The sequence below is a fragment of the Lycorma delicatula genome, chromosome 7 (genome assembly GCF_047948215.1).
Source record: "Lycorma delicatula isolate Av1 chromosome 7, ASM4794821v1, whole genome shotgun sequence".
Taxonomy (NCBI): Eukaryota; Metazoa; Arthropoda; class Insecta; order Hemiptera; family Fulgoridae; genus Lycorma; species Lycorma delicatula.
This window is the reverse complement of record NC_134461.1, coordinates 23,884,549-23,903,849: the sequence shown is the minus strand read 5'-3', so window position 1 is coordinate 23,903,849 and position 19,301 is coordinate 23,884,549. Positions and strand designations below refer to the sequence as shown.

The following is a 19,301-nucleotide window of genomic DNA, read 5'->3' as shown; positions in this document are numbered from 1 at the left end:
GTGTTACAAATAAAATTAAAAAAACATCAAAAAACACTAGATTTTTCTAGAAAATTAACTAAATAATACAAATTGCACACAAAGCTTGTGTACATACTCATAAACAAAATCCCATTCTATCATGCTCAAAATTAACTTCTTTCTGTTTTAATAACATTTTGGGAAATCTATGAGAAGTAATTTCTTAAAAGGTATATTCCTTGTTTAAAATTATATCAGTCTACAATGTCTAATATTTTTAGTTTTGACACATGTATAAACAATTAGACTTTATTACAGAAAATAGGCCCTCATAAAAGTGTTATAGATAAGATTATATATATTTGATGATAAGATTTAATTCCTGACTTTTTCATAAACATCAATCACATTGATGATTGATAGATAATTGTTTATATATTGGTACACTGATAATTGTACCATAAAGACATAATCTCATTTGTGGTAATAAAATTGAATATTTACTTGTTGAACTTAATTATGGCTTTTAATGATATGTGCCCAATCTGTTAAGGCAGTTGATGTTTGTTGTTTGAGTGCATGGGTACATTTTAGATGTGCTAATTGGAAACCATCAGATTAAAAGCTTTTAATTTGTATGAGTGAGGCATATGTAAGGTTGATTTGCAGTACCTTGCTGGGATGGAAAATTAATGGTTTACTATTGATGATGAATGTAATAATAGTGTACTTATGATTTACAGCTAGAGATTATGAACTTAAATAAAGTAATATTGCAGTTGCAGGATTTGGATGATCTTAGAAGACAAAATATTAATCTCTCTAAACTTCTTTTAGAAATTATTATGGCCATGGAGCAGCGGTTAACTAGGACATCTGTTCAATGTAGTTGCAAGTATTTAGATAAACAGTGTGGTTTCTCTCCTTTTAAGTGTGGTAATATTATTTGGTGGTATAAATTAAATAATATTAAAACAGTATCAGAGTCAAGATGAATTAAAAACATCATTTAATAATTCAAATAAATTAAATAGTAATGATATGGCTTTAAAGAAAAATTGTAATGTAGTAGTTGGTAAAGGTATCGTATCTTGCACACCCTCAATGAATAAGCTGGTAATAGTAGGGGTTACCCACAGTTGGGGATTGCTACAACCCACCGGGTTGGTATAGTGGTGAATGCATCTTCCCAAATCAGCTGATTTTTTTTTTCTCGCTGGAGAGTTCCAGCGTTCAAGTCAGTTATTTTTACATGGATTTGAATACTAGTTCGTGATACCGGTGTTCTTTGGTGGTTGGGTTTCAATTAACCACACATCTCAGGAATGGTCGAACTGAGACTAAACTTCATTTACACTCATACATATCATCCTCTGAAAGGTAATTACCGGAGGCTAAACAGGAAAATGAAAGAAAGGGGATTGCAAAAATTCTTGAAAAGAAAATGGATGGCTATATTATGTGAATCCAAGGTTTTGTCTGAGGCCTCAATAAGTATTGTTCAAACTCTTCAGCTTGCTGGGACCCTCACAGGTAAGGTTATTTAATTTTTTTGGGAGTGTAAATGATGTACTTTCTCATAATAATTATGGTAAAAATATTGATGCTTTGCATAAAATCTTAGCTATGACTTTTTCAGTTAATTTTATTTTTAGCACTATTCCATATCCAAAGCAAAACACAAAATTTAAATCATTAGTGGAACATACTAACTGTATTATTTAAGGAAATAAAGCAATTTTTTAGGAAAAAATATAAAAAAATTAAATGTTATTTTTATTAATGAAAGATTGGTAAAAAAATTTACATACAGTGATCATGCTGATAAAAAGGGTAAACAGATTATTTATAATAAGTTGAAGGAAATTATTCATTTTAATAATGTGCAAATAAAAGCAAAACTACTATGAATGAACCTAGTAATTTAAATTTACATGAAATTGAATTAAACAAATATTTCATTACATCTAATAATGACAATGTTAAGATGACTTCCATTGAAAAGTGACTACATCAGATGGTATTAGTAAATTTAATAACAAAACCTGTAAAATATTATCTAGTTTACAAAAGTAATAAGTGGAAATAAATTCACAGCTTTGGATAAGTAGCTACAGACTGGTAGAATTGCTATCACAAAAAAAAATTTGTACAGAAAATTTTTTTATAAAACATGTTGTTATCACACCAGCAAGGAAATAGATACTGAGATGAATGACTGATAAGAAAGGTAATTTTTTAATTGTACAATTAAATATTCAGTGTTTAAGGAATAAACATTTAGTTTTTGAGCAGTTTTACTATGACCATAAGGATGTCTAGGGTTTAAATGAACACTCGTTAGATTCTGGTGAAATTGAGTTGTATGTACCCTCTGGTTATATCATAGGCTCCACATTTTCTCATTCACTTTTAAAAAAATGGGAGCTCATGTATATCCCTAAGGAATAATCATAAGTAGCAGATAATGAGTTTGAGTAATGTTGGCACTGCAAAGAATTTCGAGATATGTAGTTTGTTGCATACTGTTTCAAGAATGTTGAGACAGTATGGTAAAAAGTATTTAAACCGCAGTAATGTGCATAAGTGGACGGAACAGTTTAATTCAAACAGAACAAGTGTAACTGATCTCCATTGCTCTGGAAGACCAGTTGAAGTTTTGACTAGCACGCTGCAAAATCACATAAATTATCGAATTTACAAAGGCAGATGAGTCAAAATTTCCCAAATTGCTAGTTTGTGTAATATTAGTGTTGGAACTGTGCATTTTAATCATTCACGACTGAATGCATGACAGGGTTATTTCATTTTTGTTTCCACATCAACTAGACTCCATCACTCAGATCTTACTTGTTTTTTTTATCTAATCTTCTAATCTGTTTTCTAATGTGTTCAAGATGGGTTCAAAGACGGTTGACTCAAGCCCATTTGTTCTGAGCTCAAAGAACGGTTTGAACTTTCTACACATGGATACACCATTTGAATCCGAATCCAAACAGCAAAGTCTTGAGTGAAATCATCCGGACTTGCCCACCAAAAAAATTCAAAACTCATGTGACAGTCAGTAAAGTGATGTTGATGGTCTTCTGGGACTTGCAAGGCCCAATTTTTAGTAACTATTTAGAAGAACAATTTACTGTGAGTATGATTCTATGACAAACAGCGAGTACTATTCTAACATGTCCAACAGAAAGTGAGACCCATGATAAGGCGTAAATGTCAGGGTGCTCTCTCAAAAGGGTATATATGTTACCCCACTATATAAAAGGGACTACCCCAGCATTTGTCTGTACAGATCGAAGAAAATCATGGTAAAATCTTGATCAGACACAATAAATTTAAAAAAAAAAAATAATAATAATGAATGTTTGTGAGGCATGTTTTAATTAAGGGTTATTTCAACTTTGCAAATTATACTTTGGTTACAAAGTTTCTTCCAAAATCTCCAGGTATGCAAACGTTTGCAGCTATACATGCAAAGTGTGAGCTTTGAGCAGTAATTCGTTTCTTAACACTGAAAAACAGATTTCCTGCAAATATCCAAAAATAAATTTGTAGTGTTAATGGATCAAATGTTAGTTTGTAGAAAATCTGAAAACAGTGTGATTTATTTCAAGAAGACAGAATGTTCATGAGAACAAACATAGCTCTGTATTTGGCCAAAAATGGTTTGCTGAAAAAAGTGAATGAAAAAAATTTGTAAAATTAAGCGATTTACAGTTTTACAATAATCAAATGATTTTCCAAAAGTTCTATCTTTTCTGAAATTTCAACAGAAAAAATGGTTACAAAAAATTGTACACCATGAGTGCCAAAAAATGTTGAGATGGGAAAAATGTCATGCTTCAAATATTTACAGTATTACCAAAATTAAGAAGAAACGCTGCTTAACCTGTCTGTAACTGATGAAGAGACTTTGATATCGTACACTAATATTGAAAGCACCATTTGATGCAACAGCAGTAAAATGTTTGAGTAGGAAGCTTATGTGTAATGCTTTTTGTGAGAACAAAAGGAAATTACTTGGAGAGTTTTTTGATCATAGAGATGCTGTAAATGCCAATACATATAAAACTTTTAAACTTTACCTTGAGCTATTCAGATTATAAGAAGTAGAAAACTGTCTATCGGGATTTTGTTTCTTATGACAATGTTCAACCGTGCACTGTAATAAAAATGATGCAAGAATTAAAGGGACTTTCTGAGTATTCTTTGAACATCAAAAGTTCAGCCTTATTCTCACACCCAGCAATTATTGTCTTTTTATCAGTTTAAATTAATGGCTTGCAATGCAGAGGTTTGAAAATGATCAACTGAAAAACAAAGTAGTTCATTAGTTTAAATTGCTGGCAGGAAATATTTCTGAACATGGAATAATAAAACTACTAAAATGATATAAAAAATGTCTTACAGTAATTGACGACTGTATAGAAATGTAACACATTCATGTAGACAAATGTCCTACCTCACTTCTCTTTGTCTGCCATTTTGTATTTTTTTTTTTCAATAAAATTGTTCATAAGAAAGGATTAAGATATTTTAATGTAATTTGTTTTACATGTACCTGACAATATTCTACAAAATAAATAAATTTGAAAATGAGAAAATGATGGTCAATAAATATTTTTAATCAGTAACAGCTCTAGTAAATTTACTTTTATTGAATTATATTTTGTTAGATAAGACGTTTATAATTGCAAACAAAGTGACACCTCATTAGTTCAAACAACTGGATGTGGCTGAAATTGTTAATATGGATCACAGTTAAAATGTTAAAAACTATGTAATCTGACCATTTTTGTGCCTTTTTTTCATTTACTAATAAATTAATTTCAACTATGAATAATTCAATTAATGAAGGAAGTGAAAACATCACAAAATTATCCAACTGATACAAAAGAAAACAAGAGCGTGAAGTGAGATAGGGCATTTACCCACAAGAACGTAATTGTTTATTTTAATGTCCTGAATCAATCTCTTAAGTTTGGCCAACACCTCCCAGGACAATGTGTATATGTAAGTTTATTTTAATGTATTTCACCCAATTTTGTTTTTAAATCAAAAAAGTCCTTATTAAAAAAAAAATAACCATGCCTTGTACTTATTACAGGATATCTAAACTAGAAAACAAGAACATTTCAGTACCGGAAATATAAAAAAATTTATTAGCAGCCATTAACAAAAGTTCAACAGTTTTAATAATAAATAAACTATTTACTCACCATCTTTATTCACTGATAAAAATTTACTTCACGAATTAAATAAACAATTAATAAGTCTTTATTGTGATGTAACAATTTTATTCCTCTTTATGTAAACATATATACACTTTTTCATTAAATTTCTGTAATTTGATAGTAAATATGAATTCTAATTAATCATTTACTGTTCCTCAAATATCAATGTAACATTGTTTTCAATGAAATAATTTTTTACATTTCTACCACAATTATTTATACATCTAATATAATGAAATAAAATATAAATATAACAATGCTAAATTTCAGAATTACTCAATTTTCATATCATATTGTTACACTTAATCATCAGCATTTTAAACAACTCCATTTATTTTCATATAAATTATAAATGAAATTTTCAAGTAGTACTTTAATTATTAAATTAAGAAACATAATTTTTTGAATCTAAAAAGTAAAAGCGTGAAAAAAACCAGTGTTTTCAAGAAACATCTCAGACAGGTACATTAAAAAATAAAAGAGAAGGGAGATACGGTAAGTATTTATGCAGCCAAAGGATTAGCATGGATTGTAACACTGTTTATTCTAGTATCAGTAAGTGGTTTATAACTTTTTGGGTTAACTGGAAGCTTTTCAAGTTCATCCAGAACATCAAATCCATCTATTAATCTGAAAAAAGTAAAGTAACAACATTTAAAATACTTTCAATGCAAGAATCAGTATAAAAATAATACAAAAAATTCTATATGAAGAATGTCTAATATTACAAGACAACAAATAATTTCATTTCATTTATTTCCATTTACACACAAAAAAAATATCACTGAATTTTAGTATCCATGATGCAATTTATAAATAAAGTATGAAAAAAACATAAAACCAACATACAAAATGGCTCAAAAAATAAAAAAAATTCAATTCTTTATATTTTGACTTTTAGAAGCCAGTTAAATTATCTCAGTTACCTAAAAGTTACCTCAATGTACCTACAAATTTCTAAACAAAAACTAAAAATTTATATAACCTACAATTAAAATACTAAGAATTGAAGAAAAAGTGCATTTTAAAAATTTTTAGGTTATTGTTTATAACTAGTTCATGAAAATATTAAAAACCAAATGTTAATTACATTTTAATTGCTACACATGCACCAACCAATTTTTTTAAGTTTTAAATGTATATCAACTTGAGGTCAGTTTAACGCTGCCAAACTTCAGAAGAGAAACAAACACACTGAACATTTATTGTAAAAGTGAATTTGTTAAATTTATTTACCTATCAGAGAAATACTTAAAAATATAAATAAACATTTTAAATCTTGGAAATTACACTGTTTCAACTATATAATATTAGCTTTTGTAGAGTAGTTTGTTGTTTAATTTTTATAATAATTTTGCAAAATACCTGCAAATGAGTATATTGTGTAGTATTGTTATTTAACGATTAAGATATTGAAAAGTTTTAATAATTGCTATCATTTTTCAACAGTAACTGTTATAAATACACTGATTGCAGACTAAAAGTAGTAAAAAAAAACTGCAGTAAAAAAAAAAACCTTACAAACATCTTTTCCATTTCTTCTACAATACATTTTGACAATTACGTTCACTGTTATCCCTAAAACAGGGGTAGTTAGTAACATGTTTATCATATTTCTCTCATCAAATTTTACTCCATATTCGTATGTCACATTATTTTACTTTTTAAAAATTAAAGTTGTATTCATGATGACAAACTAGAGGACAGAAATTTTTAACTTTCTATAAAACAAAATTTTTGTAGCAATATGCTTCTACATTTGTTTCTATCACCCAATTATAAACACTTTTGAAATATCATCTTTTTTTAGACTTTTCAAGTAAAGAGATACAAATTATACAAGTATAGGAAAAATGAAAAACTTAAACATAATTTGGGATTGCGGGAATCACCAAAAAATAATTCCCAATGAATAGTAAAATTACTAACTTAACTTATAAACAAACCAAAATTATTTCTATTAATTCTAAAATATTATAATTGCTTCACATCATATAAAATTTTAAACACAATATTGTTACTGTGATTTTATTGCAGTTTTAAAAATAACAGATCAAAAAACAATTACACAGGTATAACGATACGCTAATCATGATCATTGTTGCTGTATTTTTTCTTTTGTTTGAGAAAATTATAATATTTTTAACTACTAATAAAAATGATGCACAGTGATAATAATTTTGAGTTTACTAGCAATAAATTTCATAACAGGTTTGCTACTTTTTACGCATTCTTGGTATTTAAATTACTGCTATGTAAATTTCTGGTACAAAGATATTTAGTAGCACAATATGTAACCTACGTTTCCTTCAATTGGCTTTTACAACTAATCCTATTATACTCAAGAGAGTAGGAAATGACTGCTATATATGCAGTAAGATTAATAGTGTCATTGCAAAATACAAAACTGAAGGTGATGTTGGTACTATGGACATATGTACTATGAGTTAGATTAATCTCCTATTACATAGTGAATGCAGTACAGTGACTGCTGGCACAGTTCCAATTGACATTCTTGCATTAGAAAGACATAGGCTACACACATTAGTAAGATCTGACAAAAAGAGAAATGAAAGAGAGGCATTGTTTTATCAGCAACAGAAGAGATGGAACACACCATTAAAAAAGTGGTACCTATAATGTACACCATACATAAAAAAGTAAATTGGACTTGGCACGGAGAAATGAATACCACCTTATGCGGTTTTTGTTGGGGTATGGTGGCTTTAAAAACCGACTGCATGGTCGTTGTGGTCTGTTTCCAGAATGTGTGGCGAGTCAAGATGTGGAAGATGATACACAGCATATTTTTTGAGTGCACAGGTTTTGTGTAATGAGTGCCATGCGTTTGAGGGGAAAGTTGGCCAGATGCCACATCCAGAGGTGTTTGTAATATAGGAAAGGTAATATAAGGATTAATGAAGGCAGGTGTATATTTTTATCGCATATTTGGGTATTTCTATTAAATGTGTAACAATCTTGTATAAATATATTACAATAATTTTTTCTAAAAGTCAATTTTGACTTACCTGCCAAATAAAGTATATTTTAAATCCAAATGAGGTTGTGCGCTATATGATATAAAAAACTGACTAGCGTTTGAATTTGGTCCATTATTAGCCATTGAAACAGTCCCTCTTGCATTATGCTATAAAAAATAGAAAAATAAATATATTCACATAAATTTATTATTTTTTTTTTGTCTTCAGCCATTTGACTGGTTTGATGCAGCTCTCCAAGATTCCCTATCTAGTGCTAGTCATTTCATTTCAGTATACCTTCTACATCCTACATCCCTAACAATTTGTTTTACATATTCCAAACGTGGCCTGCCTACACAATTTTTTCCTTCTACCTGTCCTTCCAATATTAAAGCGACTATTCCAGGATGCCTTAGTATGTGGCCTATAAGTCTGCCTCTTCTTTTAACTATATTTTTCCAAATGCTTCTTTCTTCATCTATTTGCCGCAATACCTTTTTATTTGTCACTTTATCCACCCATCTGATTTTTAACATTCTCCTATAGCACCACATTTCAAAAGCTTCTAATTTTTTCTTCTCAGGTACTCTGATCGTCCAAGTTTCACTACCATATAAAGCTATGCTCCAAACATATACTTCAAAAATCTTTTCCTGAGGTTTAAATAAAAACTTGTACTGTTACTCCGAATCTAAATTGTTCTTTAACATCATTAACTGCTAGTTCCATGTAAAGATTAAAAAGTAACGGAGATAGGGAACATCCTTGTCGGACTCCCTTTCTTATTACGGCTTCTTTCTTATGTTCTTCAATTATTACTGTTGTTGTTTGGTTCCTGTACATGTTAGCAATTGTTCTTCTATCTCTGTATTTGAACCCTAATTTTTTTTAAATGCTGAACATTTATTCCAGTCCACGTTATCAAATGCCTTTTCTAGGTCTATAAACGCCAAGTATGTTGGTTTGTTTTTTTTAATCTTCCTTCTACTATTAATCTGAGGCCTAAAATTGCTTCCCTTGTCCCTATACTTTTCCTGAAACCAAATTGGTCTTCTCCTAACACTTATTCCACTCTCCTCTCAATTCTTCTGTACAGAATTCTAGTTAATTTTTTTGATGCATGACTAGTTAAACTAATTGTTCTGTATTCTTCACATTTATCTGCCCCTGCTTTCTTTGGTATCATGACTATAACACTTTTTTTGAAGTCTGACAGAAATTCCCCTTTTTCATAAATATTACACACCAGTTTGTATAATCTATCAATTGCTTCCTCACCTGCACTGCGCAGTAATTCTACAGGTATTCCGTCTATTCCAGAAGCCTTTCTGCCATTTAAATCTTTTACTGCTCTCTTAAATTCAGATCTCAGTAATGTTTCTCCTTTTCATCCTCTTCGACTTCCTCTTCTTCCTCTATAACACCAGTCTCTAATTCATTTCTTCCATATAACTCTTCAATATATTCCACCCACACATCAACCTTTCCTTTCATATTATAAATCGGTGTACTATCTTTGTTTTAACACATTATTAGATTTTAATTTATGTACCCCAAAATTTTCCTTAACTTTCCTGTATGCTCCGTCTATTTTACCAATGTTCAATTCTCTTTCTACTTCTGAACACTTTTCTTTAATCCACTCTTCTTTCGCCAGTTTGCACTTCCTGTTTATAGCATTTCTTAATTGCTGATAGTTCCTTTTACTTTCTTCATCACTAGCATTCTTATATTTTCTACGCTCATCCATCAGCTGCAATATATCGCCTGAAACCCAAGTTTTTCTACCAGTTCTCTTTTTTCGCCTAAGTTTGCTTCTGCTGATTTAAGAATTTCCTTTTTAACATTCTCCCATTCTTCTTCTACATTTTCTACCTTATCTTCTTTACTCAGACCTCTTGCGATGTCCTCCTCAAAAATCTTCTTTACCTCCTCTTCCTCAAGCTTCTCTAAATTCCACCGATGCATCTGACACCTTTTCTTCAGGTTTTTAAACCCCAATCTACATTTCATTATCACCAAATTATGGTCGCTATCAATGTCTGCTCCAGGGTAAGTTTTGCAGTCAACAAGCTGATTTCTAAATCTTTGCTTGACCATGATATAATCTATCTGATACCTTGCAGTATCGCCTGGCTTTTTCCAAGTGTATATTCTTCTATTATGATTTTTAAGTTGGGTGTTGGCAATTATTAAATTATACTTTGTGCAAAACTCTATAAGTCGGTCCCCTCTTTCATTCCTTTTGCCCAGCCCATATTCACCCAATAATTTCCTTCCTTGCCTTTTCCAATTTCCAACTATTATTAAATTTTCATCTCCTTTTACGTGTTTAATTGCTTCATCAATCTCTTCGTATACACACTCTACCTCATCATCATCATAAATTTATCTACTTAACAAAATATTAAAGCTAGTATACTAGTTCTAGACTATAATTCTCTTAGTATACAGCATAATCACAATGCAGTATGTAAACTGAAAGTTGAAGGCCTTTTAATTTTTAAGCCAAGTATCTCACACTGCAAATACATCAATGATGTACAGCTGTTTTTAAAGCTTATTCTTATTAAGTTTTTCAATTGTAATATTCTTTAAACAAGTTATTTTAGAAGTTTACAAGAGTTAACCAAGGAAAAAAGTACCAAATTATTAATCCATTTTTTTATAGTTTTTGAGTATATAAGCAAAGTTTCACCTTTTACACGAAACCATTAAGTTTTTAAAGGATTTAAAAAAAAAATTTCATTCCTCAGATGCCTAGAAAACAGTATCTCCTTATTTAAAGATTAATAAAATCTCAAAACAAATTAAATGAATATGACGATTTTGATAAGCAAAATAGCAAGGAAACTGATACAGACACTTTTTATTTTTAGAAGAGAAATTGAGCACAGAATTTATGTTGTCGGTGAATTGGTACACAACAAGTAATCAACTCAAATGTGGCTTTTTGTGAAACAAACCACAAATAGGAAATGGAGTTCTTAAACAGTACTGCAAGCAAAGACGGTTCCCACTTCCTGATCCCAATAAAGAAGTGGCTGTCTGATGACTAAAGTTGTCGACAAAATATTAAACATGGAACCAGAGTGAGGGTGGCTTAATTTCTGTTGAATACATCCAAGGTAGAAGAAATAAACAAGAAGGGAACAGTTCATTTCCAATGACTACCCCCTGATCAGTTTAGTTTACAGTCTTGCCCTGCGTTGAGTTCATACTTATACACTACGCACTTACTTACCATGCTTAGTACTTCAACGCCTTGACAAGTAAAATATTTTTTCAAAATACTATTTTGTTCACTATCTTTAAAAAAGACAATAATCACACTTGTTTTAATTATTCAAATATATAAGAAATACCTTATTTTTCTGTTTCTTACATTTATTTTAAGTTACAGTAACATTTCTTCAGAATTTTTATTCCCTACCTAATAAGCAAATTATTAAAACTTTTTTTCTCTGATATGGAAATGGATCAAATCTATTCTCTAAAAACATTTATAGGTAAATTTATAAATTCAGAAAAGGACAATATTAAAATGAGCTCATTACTGCTAGGATGTACATAGGATCACTACTGTATAATCCTAGAGCCAGGCTTCACCTTCTGTTGTAAGAAGTGTAATATTATGTTTTACTGTGTAGTACTGTACTTTATTCATAATAGTAAGACCTTTGGAGAATTACTAATTAAAAATTTGCAAATAAAATTTTCTACAAATTTCACACAAAAAACAAATGGTTTTCCAGTTATAAAAGAAAAATCCAAACAATGAAAATTTCAGAAGAATCCAAAAGTTTAAATATTTAAATGAAATAATTAACTCAAATGTTTTAGAAAAAGAAAGGATAAAAGCCAGAACACAAAAAGTGCAAGCACCTTATCATCCTACCCACCAGGTTGGTATAGTGGTGAATGCGTCTTTGCAAATCAGCTGATTTTGAAGTTGAGAGTTCCAACGTTAAAAAATCCTAGTAAATGCAGTTACTTTATGTGGATTTGAATACTAAATTGTGAATACTGGTGTTCTTTGGTGGTTGGGTTTCAGTTAACCACACATCTCTGAAATAGTTGACCTGAGACTGTACAAGACTACACTTCACTTACACTCATACATATCATCCTCTGAAGTTAATACCTGATGGTGATTCCTGGAGGCTAAACAGGTGGAAAAAACAACCTATCTTGAAAGAAACATTTGCAACAAAAAATCCTTATCCAAAAGACAAAAAAGACATCATAAAACCATAATTTTACTGAGAGCATTGTATAAGGTGGAAGGCCTACAGAATTTCTCAGGAAAAAATATATTAATAGTTGAAAAAAGAATTTTGGAAAAACTCTACACCCAAAACTTGAAGATCATATTTATTAAGAAAATGTTGAAAAAAATGAACTATACAATTAGAAAAAGAAGACTCAAATCTTATGGCCACTTATGAGGTCTTATTATTTAATCTATTAAATAATAAGATTAATGCTGCTACAGAAGAACTGCACATGCGCCAAATTTGAACGACCAAAAGCTGTGTAGTTGAAGTCTTCTCTTTTGACTGTTGACACTCCAGTTTCTGTAGACATATTAGTATGGCCGTGAACTTCATTTGGAAAACACCTGTTTTTTTTTTGTTTTGACAAAAAATTGATAACTGCTTTATTAGAGCAAAGAATTGTTGTGAAATTTCATATGAAACTTGGAAAAACCACTACTCAAACTTATTTTTTATTAAAAAAAAGTATATGGCAATGAATGATTATCACATGTGCGGGTTTTTGAGTGATTTAAGCATTTCCAAGATGGCCAGATGACGTTGAAGATGGTGTTCACCTGAGTCGCCCTTCAATGTCAACAATGGATAAAAATATTGAAAAAATTGGTAATCTGATCCGATCTAACCATTGGTTAACTATTTGTACAATTGCTGGAACTTTAGGAATTGACAAAGAATGCATAAGGCAAATTTTACATAACAATTTTAACATGCAAAAAGTGTGTGTGAAAATGGTGCCTAAAATTCTCACAATTGAACAAAAAACGCTCGTGAAAATGTTTGTTCTGACACTTTGAATGCCATTGAAAGTGACCCAAACTTCTTGGAAAGAATGATAACATATGATGAATTGGTTTTTCACTCATGATCCAGAAACTAAGCATCAATCCATGCATTGGAAGGCCCCAACTTCACCAAAGGGTAAAAAAGTTTGAATGAGCAAATCAAAATTCAAAGCGATGATTTTTTTCTCAATATTCATGGGATTCTGTACCTTCACTGAGTTCCTGAAGGTCAAACTATTAATCAACATTACTACTACCTTGAGGTCCTTGCTCAACTCCTGAAAAAATAAGAAAAAACGACCTGAATTGTGGAGAACAAGTCAGGGGTTCTTCATCAGGACAATGCACCAGCTCACACTGCATTGTCTGTCAAGATATTTCTAGCCAAGTATAACATCCCAGTGTTAGACCATCTGCCTTATTCAGGTGAATAAGGCAGATGGTCATAGGTGAAAAGTAGTCATATGGCAGCATATGACTTTTATTTGTTCCCCAAGGTCAAATTTACATTAAAAGGAACAAGATTTCAAACCGCTGAAGTTGTGAAAGAAAAAGCAGCACGTGTCATGAAAGAGCTCACAGAAGAAGACTTCCAGCACTGTTTTAAACAATGGAAAATTCGTATAGAGCATTGTAGGTATAGAGGAGGGGTGTATACTGAAGGGGAAAATAACTAAATATGTATAAATTTAAAATAAAATATTTTACAACATTAGTCTTGTTATTTATTTAATAGTCACATCTCATACATAAAACTAGATTAACAAAGCAAATATTTAACTTTTTTAAAAAAAGAAAAACCAAAGTAAGCTGGTTCAAAGAAATTCAAAAAGATCTTAACTTAATACTTTCAAAGAAATAATTTTCAACAGACAATCTTTCACAAAACTAGTGAATGAAAGCCTCCGGAGAAATAAAAAAGGTAAAAGTGGATGTGGTGAAGAAAAGAAAGAAAAATTAAGAGAAAGAATGAATGAATTTTGGAAATGAAAAATTGAGGACTACACGCATGTATGATGGTTGGAGATGTGATAGAAAAAAAAAATTTTTTTAAATAGATCTTTGGTTACTGTCATCAGTACTAAAAGTCCACTTATCAAAGTGTGGCAAGTCTTTCTGCCATTTGTCATCATGGAGCATCTGAGCCACAGCTCTGGTTGTTTTTGCTGAATGTCCTCCTTCAGCCATGTTAAAACCTGGCAGTAGAACTTGATACTGATGTTCTGACTACTAGTAATGAATTCTTGATACACAATGCTGCAAATGTCGAAAAAGAGATGAGCATGCACTTGTTTGAACTACAGATCTGACTTGCCTTTTTCAGTCATGCATGCCACTCAAAATCAAACAAAGCTAAACCAAGGCACCATTTATTAATTTGGACACCCCTTCATTTCTTTCTTGTATAAGAATACTAGTAACAAGTAAGGTGAAAGATAACTTTTCATTAAAGGAACAAAGTATCATTAATAGGAGTGATGCTAAACATAGGTACCACAAATGATTGTTTATACATTGATTTAATATAAAATTAATTTTTAAAAAACCCACAAAACTCATTTTAAAAGTTTTTACCAAAATAAAAAACAAATTATACAATAAAAACTGGTCAAAATATTCAACTAACCTTTAGATTTTCTTTAAATTCATCTTCAAACTTTCTACCCCAAATAGAATTTCCACCTTTACTGGTGTTTGTGGGATCACCAGTCTGTACAATAAATCCTTTTATATTACGATGAAACAGGCATCCATTATAATAATCACTAGCACACAGTGCAAGAAAATTCTAAAAAAAAATTTGCAATCTTAGATAATAACAAAAACAAACAAAAGATAACTTAATCATCAAAAAACTGGTAGATGGCTAAGAGGTCATGTCATTAATAAGCAACTTCGGTATTAATATAGTAGGTGATCTACTTCTGTATGTTAGTTGGTTAGTTCTTAGATGGCACCACTGAAACGCTATACTGAAGTAAGAAAATAAATACAAAAAAGAATGAATAAATGGACTAATCTAAGAATAAATTAACCTTGCTCATGTTATAATTATAAATATAATCTAACCAAACTTAATCTATGCTCGTTTTGAGCGAAGTGAGCGTAGGTTAAGTTTGATTAAATATAATTTACATTTATAATAAGCATATATCATTTTTCAACATGAGCAAGGTTAATTTATTCTTAAATTAGTTCATTTATTCATTCTTTTTTGTATTTATTTTCTTATTTCCATATACCATTTCAGTGGTGCCATATAACTAACTAACTGCAGAGGTACATCACCTGTTACATTAAAACTGAAATTTCTTTATTTCTATTGTAGTTGAATTTACATTTCTATTTTATAATTTTTATATATTTACAAAAGATGCATAAATTTAAATTGTATTTTGATTTGTAAATAAACACACTTTTACTGTTGTTATTAGTTATCTTAGACATATAAATATTACAGCGTAGTAGATTAAAAAAAGTGTTCTTTTCTTTCGATCATAACTAAGGGCATGACAGGCATATTTCAAAAACACTTTCACATGATTATTGCAAATTCTTAAATACATTTTAATGAGAAGCAAAAATTCTAAAATGAAGAAAACTGGAAACCTCCAACAAAAATTAATTTTTGTTTTTACATTTTTTTGGTTGCCATACTGCTTACCTTGTAGACTATATTTGTCCTTATTTGTCTATATTTGTAGTAAACTTTTAAATTATGTACTTTTTATATGTATTCATTTTATTTTTATTTTTTTTTAATTCAAGGTAGGTTTTCAGAAATAAAACAAATAACATAAATAATAACTAATGATAAGGTAGCTTTAAAAAGTTCTCAGAATCAGTGCCTTTCATTAAAATTATTGCAGGAGAAATTATTGTTTTACAAGTTGTCAGTATTCATGACTTCTAAACACAGTCGGCATTGTGAAACAGCAATGAAAAATAATTTTATGAGGGGGCACAAGTGTTTCTGTGAGAAACATGTTAAAGTGCAATGATTGTGTTCATAGAAAGTGCCAATCTACTGGAACAAATAATAAAACACTCAACATATCTAAAGTGACATAGCAATATTTGGATCTTGCATAATACTTTCTTTAGTGACAAAACATGGTTTCACAAAATCTCCCTCTGTAAAGAGCCATAACAACCAATATTGGAGTGCGTACAATCTTCATGTTTTCCACAAAACAACATTACATTCAAAGTTTGGTGCACAATTTTTTGGAAGAGAACAGAATCCAATATTTTTCATGAGGACAGTAACATCTGAGCACTACCTACATTAAAACTGATTTCATAACACTGTCAAGATGAATGCATTCTTAACTGGAGGAAAACAGTGCAACAGCCCACAAAGCAAATAATGAAATGTTGCTACAATGTCAGTTCTTCAGAGAGAAAGTCATTTCCTGTGGTCTACGTTCCTTGGTTGCCATTTTTATCTACAATGGATTTTTTCTTTGGGGGTTATTTAAAAGAAAAGGCATTTGGAAATAATCCTTGCACTACTGAAATATTACAGTTGAAATATCCCATATCATTGCTGTAACCGTTTAAAAAGTGGCCGTTAACATGAAGAAACGTGCCGATGCCTGTATAAATGGAGGTCATTGAAACACTTACTAAACAAAATTACTGTAAGTTACGAAATTATTTAATATTTATTTTTTTAATTTTAATTAAGTTTTTTCATGTGGTTTCCATGAGGTTCTTTCCTTGTGGGTTGCATAACTTTTTGCCCACTTTGCGTAATTATATGTATTTGCCTGAAATTAAAAAAAATAAAATTTCAGCCAAAAAATCATTTAAAAGATTTCACTAATGTCAACATCTTGTAAAAATTCTCCTAAAACATCAATTTATGATGACTGAGAAATACGTTTCCTAGTACAATACAAAATATCTGGAACATAAACCATACTTTCCTCGGTTAGGCACTAGCGTACTTGCTAACATGAAGTCAAATTTGGATACAAAGTAACACAAATATTCTATATCATCACTGATATTAACAAAGCAGCTTAAATATTAAGTTCACAAGAATAGGTTCCAGTAATTTTTTCAAAACATTTATGAATGAAAACTTGATTTGATATTTTAGTGCCACAAAAACTTTTAACATTAACATTAATTATATGCATTATATCTTATACTATTGTGTTTCTTTAATACTGATAATAAATTAAAAAACAAAGTTATTTTTCAACAAGAGGTTATTTTATTTAAGAATTGTTGTTTTTACAGCTATTTTGTACGCAAAGTTAGAATAAATAAATAGGCATACACAGACATAAAAATCATATATTTTTAAAAATAATGCTAAGTAGAAAATATACATAATGGACAACAAAAATACAAAGTACGGAATTACTGATTTGTTATTTCATATTGGTATTAATAAAAATACATAACTTACCTCACAGGTTTTTGGGCATGCCTCACAAAACAACTCAACTTTCAAATCACCAATATCTGTATGAATAGTAACAGACTGAAACCAACAATGAATCTTTATTAAACACTTGTAAAAAGTACTTTTTACATATAATTTTGAATATTTATTAAATAAATGATTAGTAATTTTGGTAAAATGAATTATTCAATAACTGAAACTTCAAATATATTTTTTATAAAATTTCTACTTTTTAATAAAAAATTCAGTGGTCTATAAAATAGGCAATGGTTTATTGATACATCGAGTACAGGTTATATGCAAACATATTAATGTCTGAATTGAACATTGGATAAAACCTACAAAAAACCACTGAGGAAAAGGATAATTTAAGTAAAACTACACACAATGAGAAAATTAAGTATAGCTACAAGTTAAAAATTCTGTAAGAGAATTGATGTTAAAGGTCCTCTTCAGGCAATGAGCAACTACTAATAACTTTGAATTTATCAGCCCAATTCACACTCCAACAAATTTCTTTTCCACTAATTGGAAAAGTAAAAGCTAAAAGAAGAAAGTACAAACTAAAGGAAGAAAACGCCCTGCCCATTGCAAGAATTGTATGAAATTTGTGCATATCTTGCTTTACTAAACTATTCAGTCACATCCCAAAATATATGTTTTAAATATAGACACAACTTTTTTATTATTGTTTTGATCATAAATATATTTTTCTTTACTCAGAAAATCCTATTTACCCTTGATGACCCTGGTCTTATTTAATAATTCTTTCATACGACTAAAAATTTTACTATAATTTTTTAAGAAAAATCCAGTTCAGTAAAGCATTAACTAGTCGTATTACATGAATTTTGTGATAAAATCAGAACTATTATCGGATTCTCCTCTTCAAATTTTAAAGCCGGATATCTTTCTTAATGAATAAAGTTATTACAATATTTAATTACAGCGACTAAATGAAATATTCATCACAGCGTATTAAAATTTATTATAAACCAAATTTAAATATTACAAAAATATATCCTTTTGTAAACTAATTTTAATAAAAAGATAACACCAGATTTCTTACCATAGTAGCATAAACTGTATAGGTTATGATGTACGAACAATCATAAACAAACTACACGTGATGTACTCCGGTGTAGTAGCGCTTGTACTAACTAAGCATTACTACATTGGACTTCAAAGTTAATGATCTTTACTGACTGAAATCTCTTCAGCAGACAGCTTTTATTATTAGCTGCTTTAAAAAATTCATATTTTTGCGTTATTGACAAGTGCCCATAAATTTGTAATTTGTCGCAGGAAGTCAAATCGTGCAGGCTGATTTGATTTACCAACCGGCTTGGTCTAGTGATGAACTCGTCTTCCTAAATCACGTGATTTGGAAGTCGACAGTTCCAACGTTCAAATCCTAGTAAAGTCAGTTATTTTTACACGGATTTGAATACTAGATCGTAGATGCCGGTGTTCTTTGGTGGTTGGCTTCAATTAACCACACACATCAGGAATGATCGAACTGAAACCTGTACAACACTACACTTCATTTACACTCATACATATCATCCTCTGAAGTATTATCTGAAAGGTAATTACTGAAGGCTAAACAGGAAAAAGAAAGGCTGATTTGATTTAAATAC

General features: G+C 30.0%; 1 protein-coding gene across 1 annotated transcript; it reads right to left on the bottom strand.

The window, feature by feature from the left end:
• Positions 1-1,987: 1,987 nt before the first annotated feature.
• LOC142328116 (peptidyl-prolyl cis-trans isomerase-like 3) lies at positions 1,988-19,060 on the bottom strand. The gene is made up of 5 exons (XM_075371635.1): positions 18,731-19,060; positions 17,665-17,739; positions 14,869-15,030; positions 8,228-8,346; positions 1,988-5,828 (listed from the first exon to the last, which is right to left on the bottom strand). Exons 1-5 carry the CDS (start codon positions 18,731-18,733, stop codon positions 5,702-5,704), a joined length of 486 nt encoding a protein of 161 aa, XP_075227750.1. The 5' UTR covers positions 18,734-19,060; the 3' UTR covers positions 1,988-5,701.
• Between the last annotated feature and the right edge of the window lie 241 nt (positions 19,061-19,301).